Here is a 22,428-nt window from a genome sequence, read left to right as displayed (position 1 = left end):
CTTCCATCATGCAAAGCTTCCATTCACAAATGCACCTCATGGTCCAAGATGGCTGCTCTAGTTCCAGCATCCTAGCCAACAGGATGAAGTAAAATAGGAGAAGTAAAGTGAAGAAGGGGCAAAGGGCCTATGCCAGCTTTCTCTTAAGAAAGCTCGAGCACAACACTTCCACATACATTCTTTTAGACAGAAGTTGGTCACTGACCATTACTTGCTGCAAAAGAGGCTGGGAAAGGCAGCCTCCATTTTGGGTGACCATGTGCCCAAGCCAAACGTCATAGGCTGTATCACTGTGCTCCACAGGGGACATTCATATGGCTCCGCCATTTTCAGTTTTTGCTAATTCGGCTTTCAAGATTCAGAGAGCATCTTGGGAATCTTTTGTCAGGCTAGGAATACACAGTACTCAAAGCAAGAAGGACTCTAGCTGCATCCCATCCTGGGGCTGCCTGTATGGAGAGGGGCTGGCAGGAACTTCTGGTAGCCAGAGCTAAGAGAAAGAGTGAGACAGGATCGCGTGATGGTTAAGGCATGTGATTTAGAGTTCAATGGGTTATGTTTTGGCACCTTCCACCTGTGTGACCTGGGCACATCCCTTAACTTCTCTGAGCCTCCACTTCCTTTTCTGTACCATGAGAACAACCATGCCCACCTCAAGGAAAGTGGCAAAGATGCAATGATGTCATGAACACAAAGCCCTGGGCACAGTGCTAGGCCCAGAGGGGGCCCTTAGAAGGCCACCTGTCAGAAGGGGATGGCATGTCTTGGGGAACAGGGGAAGGGCTCGGGCTCAGCCACCAAAGGACCTGGGGTTCTCCAAGTTCAGCAGGAACCAGCTTTTTTGCCACTTGTATTATACCCCCTATAAGTCGAAACAATTGTTATTTACTATCCAAGCAAGCGTGTTAATTTGTGAAACTGAGAATCTGCAAATAGTGACAGTTTAACTTCTTCTTTACCAATCTGGATTCCTTGTATTTCTTTGTTTTGTCTAATTGCAATGGCTGCAATTTTGCTGCCTTTGTTTTCTGTCTTGTGTTCTCTATGGACATCTAAGTCTATATATACACAAATTTATCAGCCTATATCTGTGTCAAAATAACATGTATTTTGCTGAATCAACTGAATTGCTGACATCATGACACTCTGAACCCTGGGACCTATGTCTTTCAAGGAAAGTGACATTTCCCTACATTACCATAACCAACAAGCACATTCAGGCAGTGGAACAGAGGTGCAACATTACCTGATACAGTACCCGACTTCAAATGTCCTCAATTGTTTCAATAACGTCTTTTAGAATTGGTTCTTTTTTAAATCCAAGGTCCAGTCAAGGATCACAGATTGCATTTAGCCGGCAGATTTCTTAGTCTCATTTAATCGGAAACTTGTCTCCTGCCTTTTGTAGTCAATCTCTTCTACCGGGTTTGGAGGGTCTGGGCCAATCATCTTGCAAAATGTCCCTTGGTTTGGGTTTATCCAGTTCCTTTCTCGTGCTCAGATCCAGGTTGAGTTTGAACAATTTAAGGTTCTTGATTCCTAGTGAGAAATTATTATCCAAATATGTTCATCTAATGTCCATTCCTGTGAGCTGGGTAAGAGTGTGCCTGGCCCACTCCTAGCACTATTACCATTGCTAAAAATCTTAGTTAATCTGAAAGGCAACAAGTATGACATTGCTGTTGGTTAAAACTTCACATCTTTGCTTACTTAAGAGATCAGAGCACCTGCTGGTATTTACTTGTCTATAAATTATTTGTTCGTGTACTTTCTCCCAACGGGGTGTCACCATTTTTCTCTTAAGGATTTGTAATGCTCTTCTACATGCTATGGGTATCTACTGTTCACGGTATTTACTCTGAACGGTTTTCTCTATCTCATTCTTTGCCTTTTCATCATATTTATGTTTTTTGACATTATGAAGTTTCTTTCTTTATTGCAAAAGTAATACATGCTTATTATTTATCAAAATAAAACAATATAGAAGTATATGAAGTAAAGAATAAAAACCCACCGTGACCCAATTCCACTTCTCGGAGGAAACTGTCGGTAATAGGGTAAGCAGGCACTCATTCATGACCCAGTAGCCCAGCTTGGAGAACCGCCCTGGTCTCTGGGGTGTGTTTTGAATCAATCTCATTCATCCTCATGCATTTATTGGTAAGAAGCCCAGCATCTCCCTCTTGAGGTCTCTCCCAGAATAGTCGGAGAATCCCAGGAGCTGACTCCATCCAAAAGACACCAGTCCCACTTCCAAGGCCCGCGCCTGCCTGCCAGGGGCTCCATGGTGACAGCTCTTTGGTTCATGCCAGGAGCTCATTCCTGCTTCCTGAAGTGGGAATGATGCCTGAATGGGTGGGTCCACCATGGCTTCCAGCCCAAGCCAAACACGGCTTCTGTCCCTCACCCTGCCTATCTCTGGCTCTGGGCTTGGGTCACCTGTCCACACCCCTTTTCCCACAGTGAGTTCCCTCTTTTGAGGCATAGGTGTCCTCTTTGCCAGCTGGCCTTTGTCTGGACAATCCCGAAGCGTCAGGTGGAGCTAATTCCTCTGACCTGCACAAGGGGGGCTTGGGACCTGAGCTCATTCCTCCAGGGGCTCCCAGGCTGGCCACAAATTTGCCCACCTAGCCTTCTGATTAAGGGAGGAGCAGCTCTGGGAGTCAGCCAAGAGCATGGAGTCAGACCTCTGGAGGCGAGCTCCTTCCCCATCTGTCAGAGGCAGTGACAACGAAAAGCAAAAGGTCCAGTACATTCACTGCCTATTGATAGAGTCCTTGGCAGAGCGCTAGGCACATAGTAACTGCTCAGTAAATGTGAACTATTATTATACACCCATCTGGAGCTCTGTCATTTTCTTATCTTATAAAAATGAGATCCCCTACATGTATTTTTCTTAGCGTGCTTTTCTCAATTAGCATGCCATAAACATTTCCCTCGTCTGCACACGCAGCCTCCTCTCCTGATAAAGGATGGTCTCTGTGCAGATTAAACTCTCCGTAAGGTCAAAATCCTCAGTCTTTGCCTTGCCGGTGTCTTCCATTGCTCTAAATCTTAGGAAATTAGTTAAAGTTTAGTTCAGTTAAATCAGTTAAAGTTTAACTGTGAATCTGTTACCTGCATTTTCATTCCTTTGTCCTGGGAGTGTGTTTGTCTTTCTTTCCATCATCTGATTCCCAATCCGTGGGGGACTGGGATTGTTTTCCTAACTTCAAAAGAGAAGTGGGTGAGAGGTCAGCTTCCACAGCATGAGGCTGTAAAGGATGAGGAGGGACAAGGAAAGCCTCTGCTTAAGGCAGGAAAGGGAAAGGCCTGCTGAGCAAGGGTCCTGGTGGCGGACTCCCTGGCCTCCCGATCGCTGGACCCACTGCCACCATTGCTTCTGCTCCAGGAACTGGGAGTCTTTCTAGTCCCTTCCTCACCCCCACCGATGAGCCTTTCAGCAAGTCTTACAGATTTGTTCTAAATATTTTTCACATTTGTCCCTTCTTTCTACCTTCACTGCCACCTCTTTCGTTCTATACCTGCAGAGCTGAAATAGCTGTAACGGCCGCACCACCTGCATTCTGCCCTTCCCGAATCCGCTATCCGTACTGCAGCCTGTGACAAGCAGTTTGCACGACCTGGTAAAGCTGAAGCTGTGTGTACTGCAGCTCCTTCCTGATTGCATCAGGACGTTGCAATAGAAAAGTCACAGCAACATTGTCTGGAAAGCAAAACACTGGAAACAACCCAATTATCCAACTGATACAGTCGTGTATTTGTTTCCTAAGGCTGCTGTAACAAATTGTCCCAAACTTGGTGGCTTAAAACCTTATAGTTCTGGGAGTCAGATGTCCAAAACAGGTCTCACTGGGCTAAAATCAAGGGATCAGCAGGTGTGTATTCCTTCTGGAGGCTCCAGGGAGAGGCTCTGATTTTTGCCTTTTCCAACTTCCAGAGGCCACCTGCATTCCTTGACTTGTGGGCACTTCCCATCTTAAAAGCCAACGACAGTGGGTCAAATCTCTTCCATGCTGCCATCTCTCTGATTCTTCTGGCTCCCTCTTCCCCCATTTAAGAACCTGTGTGATTATATCAGGCCACCTGGATAATCCAGGATTATCTCCCATCTCAAGATCAGTAACCTTAATTCCATCAGCAACCTTAATTCCTCCTTGCCATGTAACAGAACATATGCACAGGTTCCAGGGATCAGGACCTGAGCATCTTTGGGAGCCCTTCTATCCCAAGGAGAATGGAGACACACTGTGGCCTCTTCCACTTTCTGGGATGGATTCCCTTTGAAGTTGACCTCATTGGAGCTTTTGGGTCCCCCCTGTGCCCAAACCCCTTCAAGGACCTGAGAGGAGTTCCCAGGCTCTTTCAAGGCTCCGAGAGGGATCCTTGCAATGTGGGTCACACAGTTAATTAGTAAAAATAATCTGTTCTGGGGTTTGTGATGCTTATATTATTTATCAGCTTAAAAAAAATCTGTAATTTGTTGTGAGTTGTCATTCTAAATATGGATTCACCATTTACCTAATGTTTTATTACAGTCTTACATATTTTTTGAAAGGACCCTGCCAAACTATAAATTTCAGGCCCTACAAAACCAGTGTGTGCTCTGACCATAGCAGAAGAAACTAATGACGAACAGCTACTCGCACTGACGTGGACGGCTCAAAACTAGGCAGAGTGAAAGAAGCAAGTTGCAGAGAAAAATTCACTAAGACTCCATCTGTACATGGTCCAAAACCAGGCAGAACCAAACTATAGGGTAAGTACATACACGGAAAAACAAAAAAGAAAAACAAGAGAATTGTTTACATAATTTCAGGAGAGAGGTCATGGAGATGTGACCAGGAAGGGGTCCAAAGGGGGCAGTTCTGAGGGAGACTGCTGATGTTTATTATGTGAATTTAAGCGATAGAAACACACAACTGTGTTTGTGTTTCCATGTTACTTGTATGTTTCTGTATTACCTTTAGAACTGTATATATGTCACATACTCTCTTGCATGAATATTTGTCATGATTAAAATTTTTATTTTAAAATAATAAATTTTTTTTGACTTAAAATTTTAAGCTTAAGATTCTGCAGTGACCTCTCAGTACACTTAGAACAAAATCCATACCCCTTGCCATGGCTTAGAGCCACACGTGTTCCAGCCAGCTCACCTCTCTGATGGCATCTCACACCACACAGCCTGCCCTGGCCCCTGACGTACATATGGCGGCCTGTCAGCCTCCTCACAGCTTCCTGTTATTTTCCTTCTTGGAGCCTGACACAATCACAGTTTGCAGTGGTATCAATGCTGTCTTCCCACCAGACTCGGGGCCCCTGAGGCTGAGCGCCAGGTCTGCTCTGGCCCCTGCCTGGGCCTCCTCCACTTCCGAAGAGCTTAACTTGAGGCTCACTCTGAGGTGGTTGAGGCAGGTGGGAGGACAGGATCTCTAGAAGGAAAGGGAACAAGACCTGGGGATGGTGGGATACGGGATCGGGGAGAAGGAGGGGTCAGCAGACGGTGGTCCCCTCACTCAGGAAGACTGACCTCTACGCCCTAGAGGGCTGGGTGCCCTCCCGTCAGTAACGTTCTGTGGTTACTCTTTGTCCGGTGACCAGCCAGAAATCTAATAGAGTCCAAACCCCCCACCAGGCTAGGTGTCACTTAGACACCAAAGTGAAAATCAGCTGACATTTGGGGACACCAGAAATCTAACAGAGTCCAGCCAATCGGTTTACAAATGTCGCCTTCTTCCCTACCAGTCGCATTGCTGTGAGGTGACTGGACTGTGCCCACCCTGCCTCTAGCTCTGTGCCCAATGTGCAGTTTTTCAGAACGCAGAAGCAGCTCTAGGTGGGATCTGGGCCACCCTTGGTGCCGCAGTGTGTGTGGAGGGGTGCTGCACACACTCCCCAGTCCCCACCGAGTTATGCACATGGGTAACCGTTTGCAAGGCAGGTAACAGCTGCCCAGAAATGTCTGCGTCCTGGTCTCCACACCCATGAATACGTTCTGCCAGTGGGGAATTGAACTGATCTTGAGATGGGAGATTATCCTGGACTGTCCGAGTAGCCCAGTGTCATCACAAGGAAGAAGAGTCAGAACGAGAGAGATGGCATCATGACAGGGACTTGACCCGCCATCGTGGGCTTTTAAGACAGAAAGGGCCCACAGGCCCAGGAAGGCTGGTGGCCTCTGGAAGCTGGTAACGGCCAAAACCACATTCTTCCCTAACGCCTCTCGAAGGGACCGCACCTGTGGACTCCTGAGGGTTGTTTTAAGCCATCAAGTTACAGCAGCACAGGAGACTATAACCCTGGGTAACCTATTCTTTCCCTAACTCTCCTCAGGGTACAGGTGAGAGCCCCGAGGACAGCCAGGCGTAACTCTCTGACCTCACTTGGGGCACTGCCCCTGGATTTTCTCTCTTAAAAGAAGCTTGGATATGCTCACATTCATAGCAGCGCTATTTGCAATAGTTAAAAGGTGGAAGCAATGTAAGTGTTCATCAGTGGATGAATGAATAAACAAAAGGTGGCACATCTATACCACGGAATATTACTCAGCCTTAAAAAGGAAGGGGATTCTGTCACATCCTACAACATGCGTGAACCTTGAGGACATTATGCTAAGTGAACTAAGCCAGTGCCAAAAAGACAAATGCAGCATGACTCTACCCACATGCGGTACCTGGAGGAGTAAAATTCATAGAGACAGAAAGTAGAACGTGGGCTGCGCGGGGTGGGGCGGGGGTGGGGGAGTTAGTGTTTAATGGGGACGGAGTTTCAGTTTTGCCGGTGAAAGGGGTTCTGGAGGTGGGTGGCGTGACAGCATGTATACAGTCAACGCTACGGAACTGTACGCTTAAAAGTGGGTAAGATGGTAAATTCTATATTATGTATATTTTACCACGATTTTACAAATAAAAATAAAAGAAGCTTGGAAAGCAGTGAGCATCATCTTAAATGAAGGACTTCTCACCAGGAAGGAAAATAGCAGACATTTTTGTCCTCTTGTGGTGATGTGTATAATCTGTTTGCAAGGAAGGGACACACACATTCATTCATTTATTCGATGGACTTGTGTAAGGGACCCCTTCCCTAAGGACAGTGGTGGCCATCTATTAACTGGATGGATTTCTGAGAGAAGGAAAGGTGGTCACAGGGGATGTTAAAGGCTCCTGTCCCCTAAGCCATCCACCTGAGGACCTCATCCATTGTTGGTTTCCTTCTGTATTTGCTCTTTAAAAAGCAGCAGCAGAGCAAGGGGGTAAGTACTTTGTTGTCAGACACACGGTGGCATGAAACGCAGCCCTGCCACTTAGTAGTTGTGACTTCAGGCAGGTGACTTCACCTCCCTGCTTTAGTGTTCCCAGGTGTAAACTGGAGATAATTAAAGGATCCACCCCGAGGCACCGGTAGGAAAATCTGATGAGTCTAAGTGAGGCCAGGCCTTGGCATGCACTAGCATGTGCCGGCCCCTCCAGCAGGAGGATTCGTTCAAGGTCATGCACCTTCTGTCAGGAATCATCCTTGGAGCATCTTTGATGAGAAAACTCCTGTGCTCAGCATGGGGACCAACAGGAAAAGTGAGGCAGGTCCCCCACCCTCAGGGAACTCCTGACCTCACAGATTTTCTTTAATTACACCAGTTTCTCCACCTCTGCATGATGGACATTTGGGGCTGGGTATTCTCAGGGCAGGGGTAGGGGTGCATGCTGTGCACTGCAGGGTGTTAAAGCGGCATTCTTGGCCTCTACCCACTAGATGCCAGTAGCAGCCCCGTAACTGTGACAGTTTCTAGGCATTGCCTAATGTCCTCGGGGCACAAAATCACCTCCGTTTGAGAACTGTACTACACCGCAAGGCAGGAAGCTCTTCATAAAGTACTAGAAGTTGGCAGGGCCTGATAGAGGAGGCGGCCCCAGGCCTGGGCCTTCCAGTTGGCTAGGATTTCTAGAAGGACGGGGGGATCACTACACAGCCTTGGCTCAAGTCCCACCTCCCCATATTTTTGGCTGGCTCCTGTTCCTCTGCCTGATCCTGAAGTGCTCCGATCCCAGGGGCTATGTCCACGACCCCTTTTCACACTTCCCTTGAGAATGGCTGACAATTCCCTGCAAACCCTTCCAATTCCTCATCTCTGGTCCAGACACGCTCCTGAGCCCCCGACTCTTCGTCCACCTGCCTCTAGACACCTCTACCTGGAGCCCTCCAGGCTCCGTACACCCAGTGTGGCCAGAGTTGCTCCTTCTCCTCCCACCACAGTCTGCGTCCTGACACCCTGTTGACACCTTCAGCTCTCTCTTCTTCATCCCTGTCTTCAAGATGGTCAGTTTGACCTCTGAATGCCCCTGAAATCCAGCACCTCCTCTCCACCCCCAAAGCTGGCTTCACTGCCTCCACACGGGTCTCTTAATTCAGTTTTGTCCTCTGCACCCACTAAACACCCTGCAGCCAGAGGTGCCCCTCAAATGTCAGTGTCATCATGTCACACACACTCCTTCCCTTGGACACAAACCTTCCACACTCCCTCTGCCTGGCTGCAAGGCCTGGATCCCTCTCCTGCTGGATCTCCTGCTTGAGCCACTGAGTCACCAAACTGCTGCCTGTACAGTCACCTACCCTCCCCCTACCATGCCTTCACTCCCGCTGTCCATTCTAAGGGCAAGGCCAGCCCCCCATTACCTGTGGAATTTCTAGCCATCCTCCAAAACCCAGCTCCTGTCTCCTCTTCTGGAAAGTCTTCTCTCGTCTTTGGCCCACTGCCAGAGTTCTTATTTCCACTTGTCCCTGAAGGAAAGATGTTTTCAAAGCTGGGGGCTGGACCTGTGCCCCCCAGAGCTGCTTTGAGTCCCACAGAGTTGGAAGAGCGCTTGGAGACCCTCTGGTCAAACACCTCCATTCTCCAGATGAGGGCAACCCCTGGTCCACGAGGACAGCTGGCGGCTCTCGGTGCCCCGGCCAGGCACCTTTGGTAGGTCGGCCTCTCTCCCCTACCTTGAGAGACTCTCCTTCCTCACCGGCCTCGGGGACAGTTCCCGCCTCCTCTCTGGCCTCTGCTTCTTGGTCTCCTTTGCTGGTGCCTCCTCTTCATGCCCACCTTCTCATGTCAGTGTCCCCAGGCCCAATCTTTGTCCTCTTCCTGCCTGCTCTCACTCCCTCTGTTCATGTCCAGGTCAGGGCTTTAAATACTAGCTATGTGCTGATAGCACCCAGATGTGCACCTAAAGCCCAGCGCTCCTGAAATCCACTCAGGATACTTCTATTTCCCTGCTGCCCAGGCATGTGGTCCCACGTGTCTGGGAGACATCTCAAACCTAACCCAGCTGGCACTCTCACACCTGCTCCACCCTCAGTCTTCCCTGCCTCAGTGACAGCTCCACCTTTCATAGTTCAAGCCGAAATCCTTGGGGTTATCTTGGAAACTGACCATTTCTCATCCCCTCCACTGCTGTTACCTGGGTCAAACTACCATTATCTCTCACCTGGATTACTGCAGCAGCCTCCTACCCTTGCCTGTCTCTGCTTTCTGCAGCCTCCCAACTGTGGTTGACTATCGACCATCACATCCCTCCTCTGCTCATAACTCTCCAGTGGCTCCCATCTCACTCAGAGCAGAAGCCAAGGTCCCTACAATGGTCCACAAACACTTACATGACCTGTGTCTCCTTTACTTCCCTGTCACTACCTTTTAAAAATTCATCTCCTCCTGTCCTCCTTAATTCAGCCATGCTGTACACTCCTGCCACAGGGCCTTTGCACTGGCTGTTCTCTTTGCTTGGAAGATTCTTCCTCCAAGAATAAGAATGGCTCCCCCTCTCACCTTTGAATCTTTGCTCACATGTCAGCATCTTGTCACATGTCAGGTCCCATGTGAGACCTTTTCTGATCACCCTATTTAAAATTGCACTATTACTTCCCCCTTAACCTGCTCTAATTTTCTTTGCAATTATGACTTTCTAACATACTATATCATTGACTTCTATATTTACGCTATAGCTTATCTATCTTATCTACTCTGCTAAAACGTCAGCTCCACAAGGGCAGGGATCTCTTGTCTCTTGCTCACAGCTGTATCCCAGTGTCTATCCCAGTGCCTGGCACATGGGACATATGCCAATAAGGGCATTAGGGCTCCAAAGACCAGAGTGAGTACTTATCTTGAAAGGACAAGACCACACATGGTGGAGTGGGGAAGTCATTGGCTTTTGAATCCGTCACCCTCCTTCAGGCTGACCAACCTTGAACAAGTCATTTAGCCATTCTAGACTTCCTCTCTGAAAAATAGAGATGTATCGAGGGCTCAAAAATGCTGGCACATACACATGCGCACACACACACAGGCACATTAGTAAGAACATTACCCCTAGCACTCTAACACAATGTTACAACTTTTCATAAGGGGTTTCATTCAACCCTAGCACTAACAGCAGTGGTAGGTAGAGCCCCTTTTTGATAGATGAAAACTAGACTTTTTTGACAGGTGAAAAAACAGCGGGGAGGCTTGGGCCCCTCCCTGCAGGATTGGACGCAGCATGTCTGACCCGCCCCCCTTCCCATGCCTTGGGCAGCAGGCCAGTGAGGGCCCCAGGCTAAGGGTGCAGTGCGGGGCTCGGTGCCCAGGGACTACATTTCCCAAGAGGAGTTGCCGGCAGCTCCGCGGCTCCCGGGTTTTTTTAAAGGGCTCGCGTGGAGCGGGTGCTGAGGGTTGGGGCGGTGGAGTCGTCTGCCGGCCTGAACACCGCTCTGTGCTGGGTGGGGACCTGGCCTGCTGCGATGCCCGGCCGGAGTCAAGAAGCACCTACGCCCCGCAGTGTCAGCGAGGCGAGCTGAGGCCAAGCCAGTCTGGAGGCAGCCTTTCCTGGTCTTGTGCCCCTCGGCCTCGGACTCTGCGCCCAACTCCCGGCCCCCTCCCTTTCCCTCCAGCTCTCCGGAACAGGGGGAGGGGCAGCGACTCCCGCAGCTGGGCGGGAGAAGCCGGCGGGAAGCCCATGCGACACCGAGAGACCCCTCCTTCCATTTCTGGCTTCAGTTCCGGGAGAGAGTTTACTGGTCGCTGGGGTGGGCGGGGACATGGGATGTAAGAGCTGCAAAATGAAGTGAAGGCCTGGGGGCACCGGGAGGTGAACCTCACAGTGAGCCCCATATCCCTCTTTCCGAGTCCCGCGGCCTCCAGGGTAAAATGGGGGTTATGGGGGGAGTGAATACTTGCCTTCCTCTCCAGGCTGGAGGCTCAAAGGACCAAGAAACCGGTGGAGAGCACTGTGCAAACTAATGCGTTTCGTAAATAAAATTATTTCATCATCACGCCACTGGATTCATCCAGTCCTTATTCTGAGACATAACACTGACCTGAGGTGGGGGGGAATGACACGTCCCTGGAAGTGAGGATGGGAGGTGGAACATCATCTCGGGCCTGAGGGTGGCTATTTGGATGCCCGTTTCCCCATCCGGATCTTAGTGGGAACCAGGAGAATTGTCTTTGAAATAAGTGCATCAGAATGTTGTGTTTTCACATCAGGAAACTGGGTAAGTGACATCCAAATAAGAACCTTGACCTCTTGAACTAACCTGGCCCTTTACGGCTTCCCTTCCCAGCCTGGGCCACCAAGATAAGCCAGTGCAGAAGGCATCAGACACCAAGTCTCAAGGCTCCCCCTTCCTCCTCCCCATCATTTGGATTAATCCATCCTCTGGTGGGGGGAGACCCATAGATTTCTCTGACCTCAGAGACTCCCAAATCCCCCTCCGGCAGCCTCCCCCCAGCTACATCTTCCGTGGCTGTCCCCACCTTCCGGGTCTAAACCCTCCAAACCCTTCCCCACTCCCTTTCCCCAACAGCCAGTGTCTGCGAACAGCTCCCGGACCATCCCAGAGACACCTTCATCTTTTTGACCAGCGATAACCCCCCCACTTACAGGGTATTGTTTAGATGAAGAATGCACGCCTCTGCTTAGGGAATAACGAGGGTTTGTTGTGGAAGGGGGATCAGGGAGCGAGCATCCCAGAATTTCAACCCAGGGCCCCTGCCAAGCAGAACCCTGCACATAAGATGTCTCACGGACAAGAGGTACCAGGGTCTCTGGGGTCACTTCCGTTGGTCTCTGCACCTCTAATGGCCCCTCGGAGCCCCCACTCCCTACAGATGGTGGCGCCCCTTGTCTGCCTCATCTGTACCTGCCAAGCAGCACGGGAAAAGATGTATACATTTTAACAAAGACACTGCATCCTCCGAGCAAAATGGCGGTGGTCCCGGCCACGGCTCCCTGAACTGCACACTTTCTAAGTATTAGTCAGGATACAAGGAACACGACCCCCGCCCCTCGACCGCTCCCCCAGAAACCCGGCTTTCCCAGGCTCCCAAAGCACTCAGGGCCTCTCCTCATCCCAGGGCCCCCCACAAGTCTTTTTAGAGCGTCTAGGACAGCTTCTCTATGTGGACCCCTCCCCTCGGCCCCAACTACCTTTAAGGGGCCTTTGGACGGGGACTGGACCCCCAGGCTGGGCCTCAGGGCTGGGGACAGCAAACTCTCCCTCTGAATCCCAAAACTCCTAGACTGAAGGAGGCATATAAATGAATTTCCTATTAGGAGTTACGGGCGATGCGGGGGTCTTTGAAGAGAGAATGCGACTCAGAGACCCTTCCTCATTCCCTCAGGGGACGCAGGCAGCATTGGGGGTTCAGTCTCAGGAGAGAGCCTCGATGCAGAGGTCAGGGGGTTTGCTGGGGGCGAGACGGTAGAGGAGGGGGAAGGGACAAAGTTTGAAAGTGCCTTTCCAACTATCCCAAGCAAAGTTTGCTTAAGGGCCCCAAGGTCAGAGAGGGGGCAGAGGTGCAGAGAGCACGGTGGTGGGATGACCCCCGAGAGGTGACCGGACCCCGGGGGAGCGACCCCTCCCCCCTGTCCCGGCTTGGCCCGGCTGGGAGTCGCCCGGCTTGGGGCCGCGTGTGTTAGTTGGGGTCGCTTTCCAGCAGCTCCGCCCGGCTCCGGGGCCCCGCTGCGGGCCGGGAGCGGGGTCCCCGGTAGCCTTAGGCGGGAGCTTTGCTATGGGGGGTTCCCCGCCCTGGGGCTCCCCGACCCCGCAGAGCCAGCCCCCCGCAAAGGGGAAATGAGCCGGCGCGCCGGCGGTCCTCGGCGCCGTTTGGGGAGCGTGGCGGACGCGGGGGGCGGCGGCCAGGCCGGCAGGCCGCCCGGCGGGGGAGCCCAGGGAGCCAGGCAGCGTTCCTGGGCGGCGGCGGGGAGCGGGAAGGCCCGGGCCGAGGGGAAAGGTCGGATTTGCTCGGCGGAAGAAACACAGATGGCGGCGGCGCAGCGCCATTCCGGGCCGGGAGCAGGCAGCCAGCAGCCCTGTCCTCACCGCGGTCCGCCCGCCGCCGCTAAATACCCGGATGCGGCGCTCGAGCGCCAGACGCGGAGCTTGGAAAAGGGAGGCAGAGGAGGCGGAGGCGGAGGCAGAGGCAGAGCCCGGCGCCGACACCGACCGACACACCGACGGGGCTGGGCCACGCAGACCCGGCCCAGCGAGTCCTCGCGCGACCTGAGCGAAGTCCCCGAGAGCCGTGCTCCGGACCCGCCTGGGGGCGCGGGCGGGACAGCAGATCCCGAGTAAGGCTTTCCTTGGCCTCCGACGAGGGCTGGCCCTTTCGAAGGCGCCTTGTTCAACAGCAGGACCAGACAGGCCACCATGACCGAAAACTCCTCGTCCACCCCTGCGGCCAAGCCCAAGCGCGCTAAGGCCTCTAAGAAGTCCACAGATCACCCCAAGTATTCAGACATGATCGTGGCTGCCATCCAGGCGGAGAAGAACCGTGCTGGGTCCTCGCGCCAGTCCATCCAGAAGTACATCAAGAGCCACTACAAGGTGGGTGAGAACGCCGACTCGCAGATAAAGTTGTCTATCAAGCGCCTGGTCACCACCGGGGTCCTCAAGCAGACCAAAGGGGTGGGTGCCTCGGGGTCCTTCCGGCTGGCCAAAAGCGATGAGCCTAAAAGATCAGTGGCCTTCAAGAAGACGAAGAAGGAAGTCAAGAAGGTGGCTACGCCAAAGAAGGCAGCCAAGCCTAAGAAGGCTGCCTCCAAAGCCCCAAGCAAGAAGCCCAAAGCCACTCCAGTCAAGAAGGCCAAGAAGAAGCCAGCTGCCACACCCAAGAAAACCAAAAAACCCAAGACTGTCAAAGCCAAGCCAGTCAAGGCATCCAAGCCTAAGAAGGCCAAGCCAGTGAAGCCCAAAGCCAAGTCCAGTGCCAAGAGGGCGGGCAAGAAGAAGTGACAGTGAGGCTTTTCTTGTGGACACTCCTGCCCGTCACCTATTTTCTGTAAATAACTTTTCTTCTCTTGGTCCTCACCTGCAACCTTTGCCCCTTTCTATTTTGACTTTATTAAGAGACTGAATTTGGATTCTTCAGAAATTAGGGAGTAATTCATTTTTCTTTAACCAGTTGTGCAAGGACAGCATCAACAAATCTCATCTCTATAATGATGAGAATGTACTTACATTTTGTTTCGTTAACTTGTTATTAATCTACTTGTGGGTTGAGGGATTGAGGTGGGTTTGCATTTTGTTTAGTTGGATGGTTTGTTCTCTATGAAGGGAAAAGGGGGAAAATGGCCAAGACAGATTGTTCTGGCTAGATGAGAGGGAGCCCAGGAATTCAGATTCGTAGGCGTATCTAAGGCAAGCAAGCTTCGAGTTGAGCTCCCCTTGTGAGAGTTTCAGAACCTTGGTGGGAAGAAGAGGGGATGGCAGCAGCTGGACAGCAAAGGAAGAAGGTGGAAAAAAACCCTCTGGGCTGACTTCCACCTCAATGATGAGCAATGGGGAGTTCAAATCGTTTCCTACTCACTTCAGTTTGCCCCTGTGGCCTCCCTATTGTCCTAGGGAAGGGGAGGGGGGGGTCAAAGTGACAGCTGGTCTGAGAAGCTATGGCTTCTCAGTGAGCTGGAAACCAGCCTTTGGGGGGTTCTTTGTGGCTTCGGAAAGTCTTATGTTAAAGGGAGCGGAAACTCTCGGGGAAGGGTGGGGACTCGGTCAGCCAAGTGCCTCAGTGTGCCCTGTTGAAACTTGGGTTTTTCCATACAATTGAATTGTATCCTAGGAGGACTTTTTCACTTTCCTTGCTTTTTGGTTCGTCCTGTACAAGAAGAGGTGGCTTTGGTGGGGCTCCTGGCATGCCATCAGCCACTTAACCTCTGACCTCTTTACTCCTGAGTCTTTTTAAAGTAGTTGTAGATGGGGGAGGGCATAGTGGGCAGGGAGTGGACAGTAAGACATACCGCAGGCGATTTTGAATTGCTAAGTAGTTTTGCAGAGGTTTGTGTGTATGTGTGTATATGTATATATACATATCTAGGGCTAGTACAAGTTTCACACCCGGGAGCTGGGAGAAAAAAATCTGTACAGTCGTCTTTCTCAAAAAGAAAACGCGCACTAGCGCTTCCACCCCCACCTCTCTTTTTTTTTTTTTAACAAGTGTTATTTGTGCCGGGAAGAATTTGTTGTCTTTGTAATTTTAAAACTTTAAAATAAAATTGAAAAAGGAAAAAAAACAGCGGTGTATTTTTCCTCACTTTTAAGACTGGAGAATGTGGAGCAATTGGGCGAGTGAGCAGGAGGGAAATCCGCGGCGTCTGCACCTGGGAGTGGGGGAGGGTTCCAGGAGCCGGACGGAAATCGGGAAGACTTAAGAGCCGGAGGGTACAGAACGTGCCTCAGCCTGCTTCTAGCCTCCTGCCTTTGGCGTCCAGAGGGCACCCCCTTTCCTTCCAAAAGGTGGGTAAGGGGGCAGGGGATGGGAATGGGGTAGCGTCCGGCGAGCTGCGCCCTGACGCGCGTTCCTCCGCTCGGTCTCTTCCCCTCCCCACGCTCGAACTCTCCAATCTTCAACTTACACAGAATCCACTTAGCTCGGCCAGCTCCCGCCAGGCCCCGCCCACCCGTGTCTAGATCCGCCCCCCGGGTCCTTTGGCTCCGATTGGCTGCCGGGGCCCCGGCCTCCGGCCACGTGACCAGGCAACGGCAGAGGTACGCTGGGCCCCGGTTTGGGCAGGCGCGCTGCGGCGAGGTGGGCGCAATGTGGACTGGTCGCGTCCTTCGCGCTGCGCTCTCCGAGGGCCCCCGCGGCCGCCGCGCGCAGTCAGCTCTGGCCCAGCTGCGTGGCCTCCTGGAGGAGGAGCTGGAAGGGATCCGTGGGGCTGGCACCTGGAAGAGCGAGCGGGTCATCACGTCCCGTCAGGGGCCGCGCATCCACGTGGACGGAGTCCCTGGAGGTAACTCCCCTTCCCAGGGAATCGTCGAACCTGGCCGAGTGTCTGAGGGTCCTTCCCTGCTTGTGCTGGAATGGCGGTCCTGGAGACAGCGGGCAGGCTGGAGCTCTTGCTCACGTAGTCACTGGCACCTTTCCTGCCAGTCTGTCAGACGTTATGGCTTACCAGTGTTACTCTAACCTGGTTAAACCAGTTTCCATGGAGGAAGGTGATTTGCCCTTGACTACTTTTTTGACTCAAAATAGCAGGGCTGGACCAAGACCCAGCTGTGTGAGAACGTGAGAAAAAAGGAGACACCCAGCTGGCTCCCACATCGCCAATTCAAGGAAGGGTGGTGGGAAGACAGAATAAAAAAAAAAAAACCTGCATTCCTGGAGCTGCTGCTTTGTGCAGGCCTCTGCGAATTGTTGCACGTGGACTCCTGCAAACCTTGAAACCTAAGAATGACTAATCCCGTTTTACAAATGAAGAAGCTGAAACTTAGAAATATGAAGTGGCTCGCCCAGTACCCCCAGCTAGCTTCAGGCAGAGCTGAGCTTCGTTCTAGGCCCTTTGGTATGTTGGAGCAGGAAGGTCAGCTAACAGGCCAGCGAGGCCAACTTCATGGCCAAAGTCAGTGAGCAAAGGACTGTTGCAGGAGTAACACTGTGAATTAGCCCATGGGGCCTCCCTCATTTCTGTCTAACCAGTAATCACTGCATGTCTTGTCTGTGCCAGGCCCCGGGGGGGGGGATACTGCTTATAAACAGGCTCCCAGACCTGCCTTCTGCTCCAGAAATAGGCATGGAATTCTTACTCCTTTACCCATTTGTAAATGGTCCCAGATAATGCCTATCTTCCCCCAGGGAAAGCTTGGAGCAGGTCAAATGACGGGAAATTAGGAGACCCAAGTTCTTATCCTGTCTTTGTGTCTTCTAGGGTCAGCTATATATTCCCTTTGGGCTTTATAGTTCAGGGGTTGAGGTCTCAAAGGCACCCGCTTTGAGCATGGGATTCTGTACCAGGCAGTGAAGTCAACTGCGGAGTTTGAGGACCACAACAGGCATTTGACCCAGCCCTCTTCTTTTACCCACGAGGGAACCAAGGACCAGGATAAGGGGCTCCTGTGGTCTTCAGGGACAGGAGAGAAGCCTGTGGGGCGGGGCTAGGTTCCTCCTCAGGTGGAATGTGATTCGGAACCAGTTTAAGCGTATCATCTTCAGGGCACCGCACTGAGAGTCCTTTCCTGCCCCTCTCTCTCCTGCAGCTGTTGGATTCCAAGCCTCCTAAGGGCCCCCAGAGTGATCATATAGGATGGTTGTTGCCTCGTCAAGGGTGAATCCAGGTTCATTTCTCTCTGAGTCCCGAGGACCTGGCATTGCCACCCTTCCAGGCTCTTCCTTGCCCTGAGCTGCTGTGTCTGTCCTCTACCTCAGGAATCCTTAACTTCTGTGCCAACAACTACCTGGGCCTGAGCAGCCACCCTGAGGTGATCCAGGCAGGTCTGCAGGCACTGGAGGAGTTTGGAGCCGGCCTTAGCTCTGTCCGCTTCATCTGTGGGACCCAGGTACACAGGGGGTATTGTGGGGAGTAGGGGTGGGTGGCTTGTCCTCAGCATTGGGTACCGACCCCAGCTGTCTGCCTCCCACAGTAAGCAGGGATGGTGTAGGCAGCTCAGTTCATCCCACAGCTTTGGGCCCACTCTTAGCCCCAGAGCTGTTTGCTAGAATGACTAGGTTCAGGCTTCTGTTTTGTGACAAAAGGAATTTTACCTCTCTGAGCATCCATTTCCCCACCTGCAGAACAGAATCCTCACTCCAGTCCCCTTATAGGAAAGGAACACTAGAAGGCAGGGATTGAGATCCAGACCCTGAGCTCAGTTCCCAGCATCACTGTTCAGTGGCTCTGTTACCATGAGCAAGTGTCTTAACCTCTCTGTGCCTTAGTCCCTTCCTTGGTAAAATGGGGACAGTAGTACTTCATAGGATTGTTACAAATTAAATAATTCATACACATAAAATGCTTAGAGCAGTGCTTGGCACAAAGGAGTGCTTAATAAATGTTTGTTATTTTATTTTGTAAATGTTACATAATAAACTGAGGTGATCCAGGCAGCTCTGTGTGCACTGGAGGAGTTTGGAGCCTCCAAACATACAGTACTATGTACCAGGTACTGTTTTAAGAACATTACAAATTATTAATTCACTAAAGCTGATAACAATCTTAAATGATAGAAGCTATATATGGCCTTGTTACAGAGATGAGGACACTGAGACCCAAAGTTAAGTGACTTGCCCAAGGGCACACAGCCTGTGTTGTTGGGATTTGGACCCAAGTGGCCTGGCTCAAGAGTCCATGCTCCTGATCACTTGTGATTATTCTTACCTGTCCTCAGAAAGGGGAAGGTGAAATGAGGGTCAGAGGTGGAACTCCTGACTCTGAACCAGGGCACTTTCCAACCAGACCCTCATCCAGACTGCACAGCTTTCAAATCTAAGAATTCAAAGCCCAAATGGACCTAGAGTTACTCAAGTAATCCTCTTTGCCATTAAGCAACCAAAAATGGCAATCATTTTGATATCAAGGAGCATACTTCTCGTGCCATCAGCACCCATAATTCTGCCATCAGACCTCCATTACAAAGGAAGACCTGACCACCTAGCAAGGCCCTAATTCCTCAGTGAGAACCATCTGCCACCTTCCTGTTGGCTCTGGGAGAACCTTTGTGGTGAAGGAAGAAGGGAGAAACCAAGGCTGCAGGCCTTTGGGCTTGGTCTGTTGGCAGCCCTCTAAGCCTGTGTCCCCAGGACTTGTCCCATGTGGCCCTGCAGGTATTAACACCTGTTTGACTTGCTTTCTTCAGAGCATCCACAAGGATCTAGAAGCAAAGATAGCCCTCTTCCACCAGCGGGAGGACGCCATCCTCTATCCCAGCTGTTTTGATGCCAACGCGGGCCTCTTTGAGGTGTGTAGGGGCTGTGGGTGGAAGTTGTGAGGCCTGTTAGGCTGTGGAAGACTTGTAGGAGAACCTGGTAGATGCCAGGGTCATGCCTAGAGGCTCCAGGGCATTTGGAGGGTAACATACATCAGCTGGAAGGCTAGGGGTACCAGGGGCCACACACTCTCCAAACATGCCTTCACCTGCTCTTACTAGAGCAGGGTCCTGGTCTAGACCAGTCCTGGGGCTCTGGGGACCCAGATAGAGGCAGAGGGCTCCTTGTCTCCCTGCTTAGAGGAATGCCCTGGCTGGCAGTGAAATTTGGAGTCATGGGGGCTGGAGAACCCCAAAGTGGTTGGATAATGGCTCTATTCCAACTGCCTTCCTCCAGGCCTTGCTGACCCCAGAAGATGCAGTCCTGTCAGATGAACTGAACCACGCCTCTATCATCGATGGCATCCGTCTATGCAAGGCCCACAAGTACCGCTACCACCACCTGGACATGACTGATTTGGAGGCCAAGCTACAGGAGGCCCAGGTGGGGCAAGGCCCAGCAGTTCCAGGGCAAGGGCTGGGTTTACCCTCAGCCTTCCCCCTGGTGAAGGAAGCAAGGCATGGAGAGGCCAGCTCCGCACTCATAAAACACCCTAAAAGTTTGTAACAGCCAAGATTTGAGCCCAAATCCCTCAGACCCCAGGCTTAATTCCACCGTACCATGCTGCCTTGAGCTTTAGCAAGCCCCTTATATGTGACTGGCCCCACTGCACCCTGCCCTCTGGGAGAGGGGCCTGAGCATTCTCACCTCCCAGGGCTAACTGTGGCTGCAGCCTGCCCTGAAAGAGATGGGTAGGGCTCAGAGAGGCCTAAAGGAGGGAGTGGAGGTTCCAGCCGCACCTGGAGCTACTGATGTGCCCTCCTCTGTGCCAGGCACTGGGCCAGGGGAGCTCTTCGGGCACAAGCAGCACAGCACATGGGTGGTTTGGTGCAACTTGAGAGACCGACCACTGACGCCAGCCACCACCTGTCTGTGTCTTCCCTTCAGAAGCATCGACTGCGCCTGGTAGCTACTGATGGGGCCTTTTCCATGGATGGTGACATCGCGCCCCTGCGGGAGATCTGCCGCCTCGCCTCTCAATATGGTGCCCTGGTCTTTGTGGATGAATGCCATGCTACTGGCTTCCTGGGGTCTACAGGACGGTGGGAGCACATGGCACCTGAAGCCTCGGGTCTGGCTTCTAAGTGGGTGGGAAACCAAGAGGCCAGCCCAGCCCAACCCATGATCCCTGGGCTCTCGGGCGGCCAGTGATGGCAGTGGCGGCTTCCCTTGCAGGGGCACAGATGAGCTGCTGGGTGTGATGGACCAGGTCACCATCATCAACTCCACACTGGGGAAGGCACTGGGTGGAGCATCAGGTGCCTGGAGGGTTGTGCCCCTGGGGTCCCCTTATCCACATGCAGGGCTCAGGAGGGGTCTCGGGGAAGGTGAGGTGGGAAGGCCTGGGGCTGTGGAGAAGAGGTCTGCATGGACTGTACTCTCGGGGGGAATTGGGGTGGGATCTGGCTCCTGGCCTCTCACTGCACTTGTTCTCAGGGGGCTACACGACGGGACCTGGGCTCCTGGTGTCCCTGCTGCGTCAGCGTGCCCGGCCCTACCTGTTCTCCAATAGCCTGCCACCTGCTGTCATTGGCTGTGCTTCCAAGGCCCTGGACCTGCTCATGGACAGCAACACCATTGTCCAGTCCATGGCAGCCAAAACCCAGCGGTGCGGTCCCTAGCAGGGGAGGGGCAGGCTGGGTGGGAGGGCAGGTGAGGGCCTGCCCTGTGTGCCTGCCCAGGCTCATAGCTCCATGCCTGCAGATCCTACCCCTACCCCACCACATCCCCAGTGGGTGGCACTGGGACTCGGCTCTCTTAGCCAAGGTTGCCCACCTCCCTCTTCTCTGTCTTTGCCTCTTCCTCCCATTTCCTGGTGCACCTCCTTGTAAATGACCCTGTGTCCCCCTCATTGTACAGTCTTTTATTCCTACCTCCCTTCTGGTCTGCCTGGCTCCCCATCCGCCTTTCTCTGGGTTTTTGCATCTCTGTCTTTGTTGGTCCCACCTGCGGACTTGGGCAAAGATCTTGGATCGTGTGACCATCAGGAGTGGGTGTGAATGTTCCCCAGCCCCCAAGCCACCTGTGACATCCAGCTTGTGCCCACAGGTTCCGCAGTAAGATGGAGGCTGCTGGCTTCACCATCTCAGGAGCCAATCACCCCATCTGTCCTGTGATGCTCGGTGATGCCCGGCTGGCCTCTTGCATGGCCGATGACATGCTAAAGAGAGGTGAGAAGGCTGGGGCAAGAGAAGAAAAGGGAACTCTTAGACTATAAATATTCTCCCATACCCCCACCCTACAATCCCTCTTAGACCAGCTGTCCAAGATTGAAAACCCCCGGCCATGAGGCAGCCCCGTGTCTGAGAAGCCTTGGGCCAGCCCATCCCTCTTTGATCCTCAGGAAAGTGACATCTGTATGTTATGTCCTCAAAGCCTGTCTGGCTCTGGTGAGCCCCACGTTGGCCCTTTCTACCTTCTCAGGCATCTTTGTCATTGGGTTCAGCTACCCCGTGGTCCCCAAAGGCAAGGCCCGGATCCGGGTACAGATCTCAGCAGTGCACAGTGAGGAGGATATCGACCGCTGCGTGGAGGCCTTCGTGGAGGTGGGCCGGCTGCATGGGGCACTGCCCTGAGCCCTGGGTAGTGACCCGCAGGCTAAATCCCCCCTCCACCACAGTGACGAAGGGGACTTTTGATCAGCCTAGGCCACAGGTGCTGAGCCCTGTCAGAGCCCTAGGCCCAGGCCTATGCTTGTTGTGTGAATGTGAAGCAACAACGTGGAAACTGGCTGGGACATGTTGTTCTGCTTTATTCTCTCTGAGCAGGCCCAGTCTTGTGACCAATGAAGAATCAGGCAGAAACTGGAGCTCTGAGGGAAGGCTTCTGAGGACTAGTAGATCTCAGAGCTGACTGCCTCCCCCAGATTAAGATGAGACCCAAGTAGCTGAGATAACACAGGCAGGGGCCACCATTTGGCCCAGTGGGTTCTGTGCTGTAGTAGAGGGCAGCCAAGCACCAGCCCTGCAGGCCCTTTCCCGTGCCACCCACCCCATGCTCTGCAGACTCCAGAGTCTAGCCTTGGTGAATATCTTGTCCTCTGCTTCTCATCCTGGATGGTCTACAACTGTCCAGATAAGAGAGGGCTGGGTACCCAAACCCAT

At 52.4% G+C, this 22,428-nt stretch overlaps 2 protein-coding genes and 1 long non-coding RNA gene across 4 annotated transcripts; 2 read left to right on the top strand and 1 right to left on the bottom strand.

Moving 5' to 3' along the window:
- Positions 1–1,087: 1,087 nt before the first annotated feature.
- Positions 1,088–11,272, bottom strand: LOC118915580 (uncharacterized). Its single transcript, XR_008991900.1, has 4 exons — positions 10,230–11,272; positions 8,674–8,778; positions 3,118–3,209; positions 1,088–1,539 (listed from the first exon to the last, which is right to left on the bottom strand). It is a non-coding gene; the product is annotated as an uncharacterized LOC118915580 (long non-coding RNA).
- Positions 11,273–13,410: 2,138 nt separating this feature from the next.
- LOC118915561 (histone H1.0) lies at positions 13,411–15,536 on the top strand. The gene has a single exon (XM_036891518.2). The coding sequence runs from the start codon at positions 13,675–13,677 to the stop codon at positions 14,257–14,259; it is 585 nt and encodes a 194-aa protein (XP_036747413.2). The 5' UTR covers positions 13,411–13,674; the 3' UTR covers positions 14,260–15,536.
- Positions 15,537–15,654: 118 nt separating this feature from the next.
- GCAT (glycine C-acetyltransferase) lies at positions 15,655–22,061 on the top strand. 2 transcript variants are annotated; one of them, XM_036891515.2, is made up of 10 exons: positions 15,655–15,759; positions 15,883–16,256; positions 17,669–17,799; positions 19,096–19,197; positions 19,562–19,708; positions 20,213–20,409; positions 20,501–20,583; positions 20,762–20,933; positions 21,374–21,495; positions 21,749–22,061. In XM_036891515.2, the coding sequence occupies exons 2-10, from the start codon at positions 16,061–16,063 to the stop codon at positions 21,898–21,900; spliced, it is 1,302 nt and encodes a 433-aa protein (XP_036747410.1). In that variant the 5' UTR covers positions 15,655–15,759; positions 15,883–16,060; the 3' UTR covers positions 21,901–22,061. The 2 variants fall into 2 exon arrangements, with proteins under 2 accessions (XP_036747410.1, XP_036747411.1); XM_036891516.2 differs by lacking the exon at positions 15,655–15,759 and having other exon boundaries at positions 15,994–16,256; positions 20,213–20,367.
- Positions 22,062–22,428: the final 367 nt, after the last annotated feature.

Source organism: Manis pentadactyla, chromosome 10, assembly GCF_030020395.1.
Source record: "Manis pentadactyla isolate mManPen7 chromosome 10, mManPen7.hap1, whole genome shotgun sequence".
Taxonomy (NCBI): Eukaryota; Metazoa; Chordata; class Mammalia; order Pholidota; family Manidae; genus Manis; species Manis pentadactyla.
Note: the sequence above shows the minus strand (reverse complement) of the source record. Positions and strands in the feature narration are given on the sequence as shown.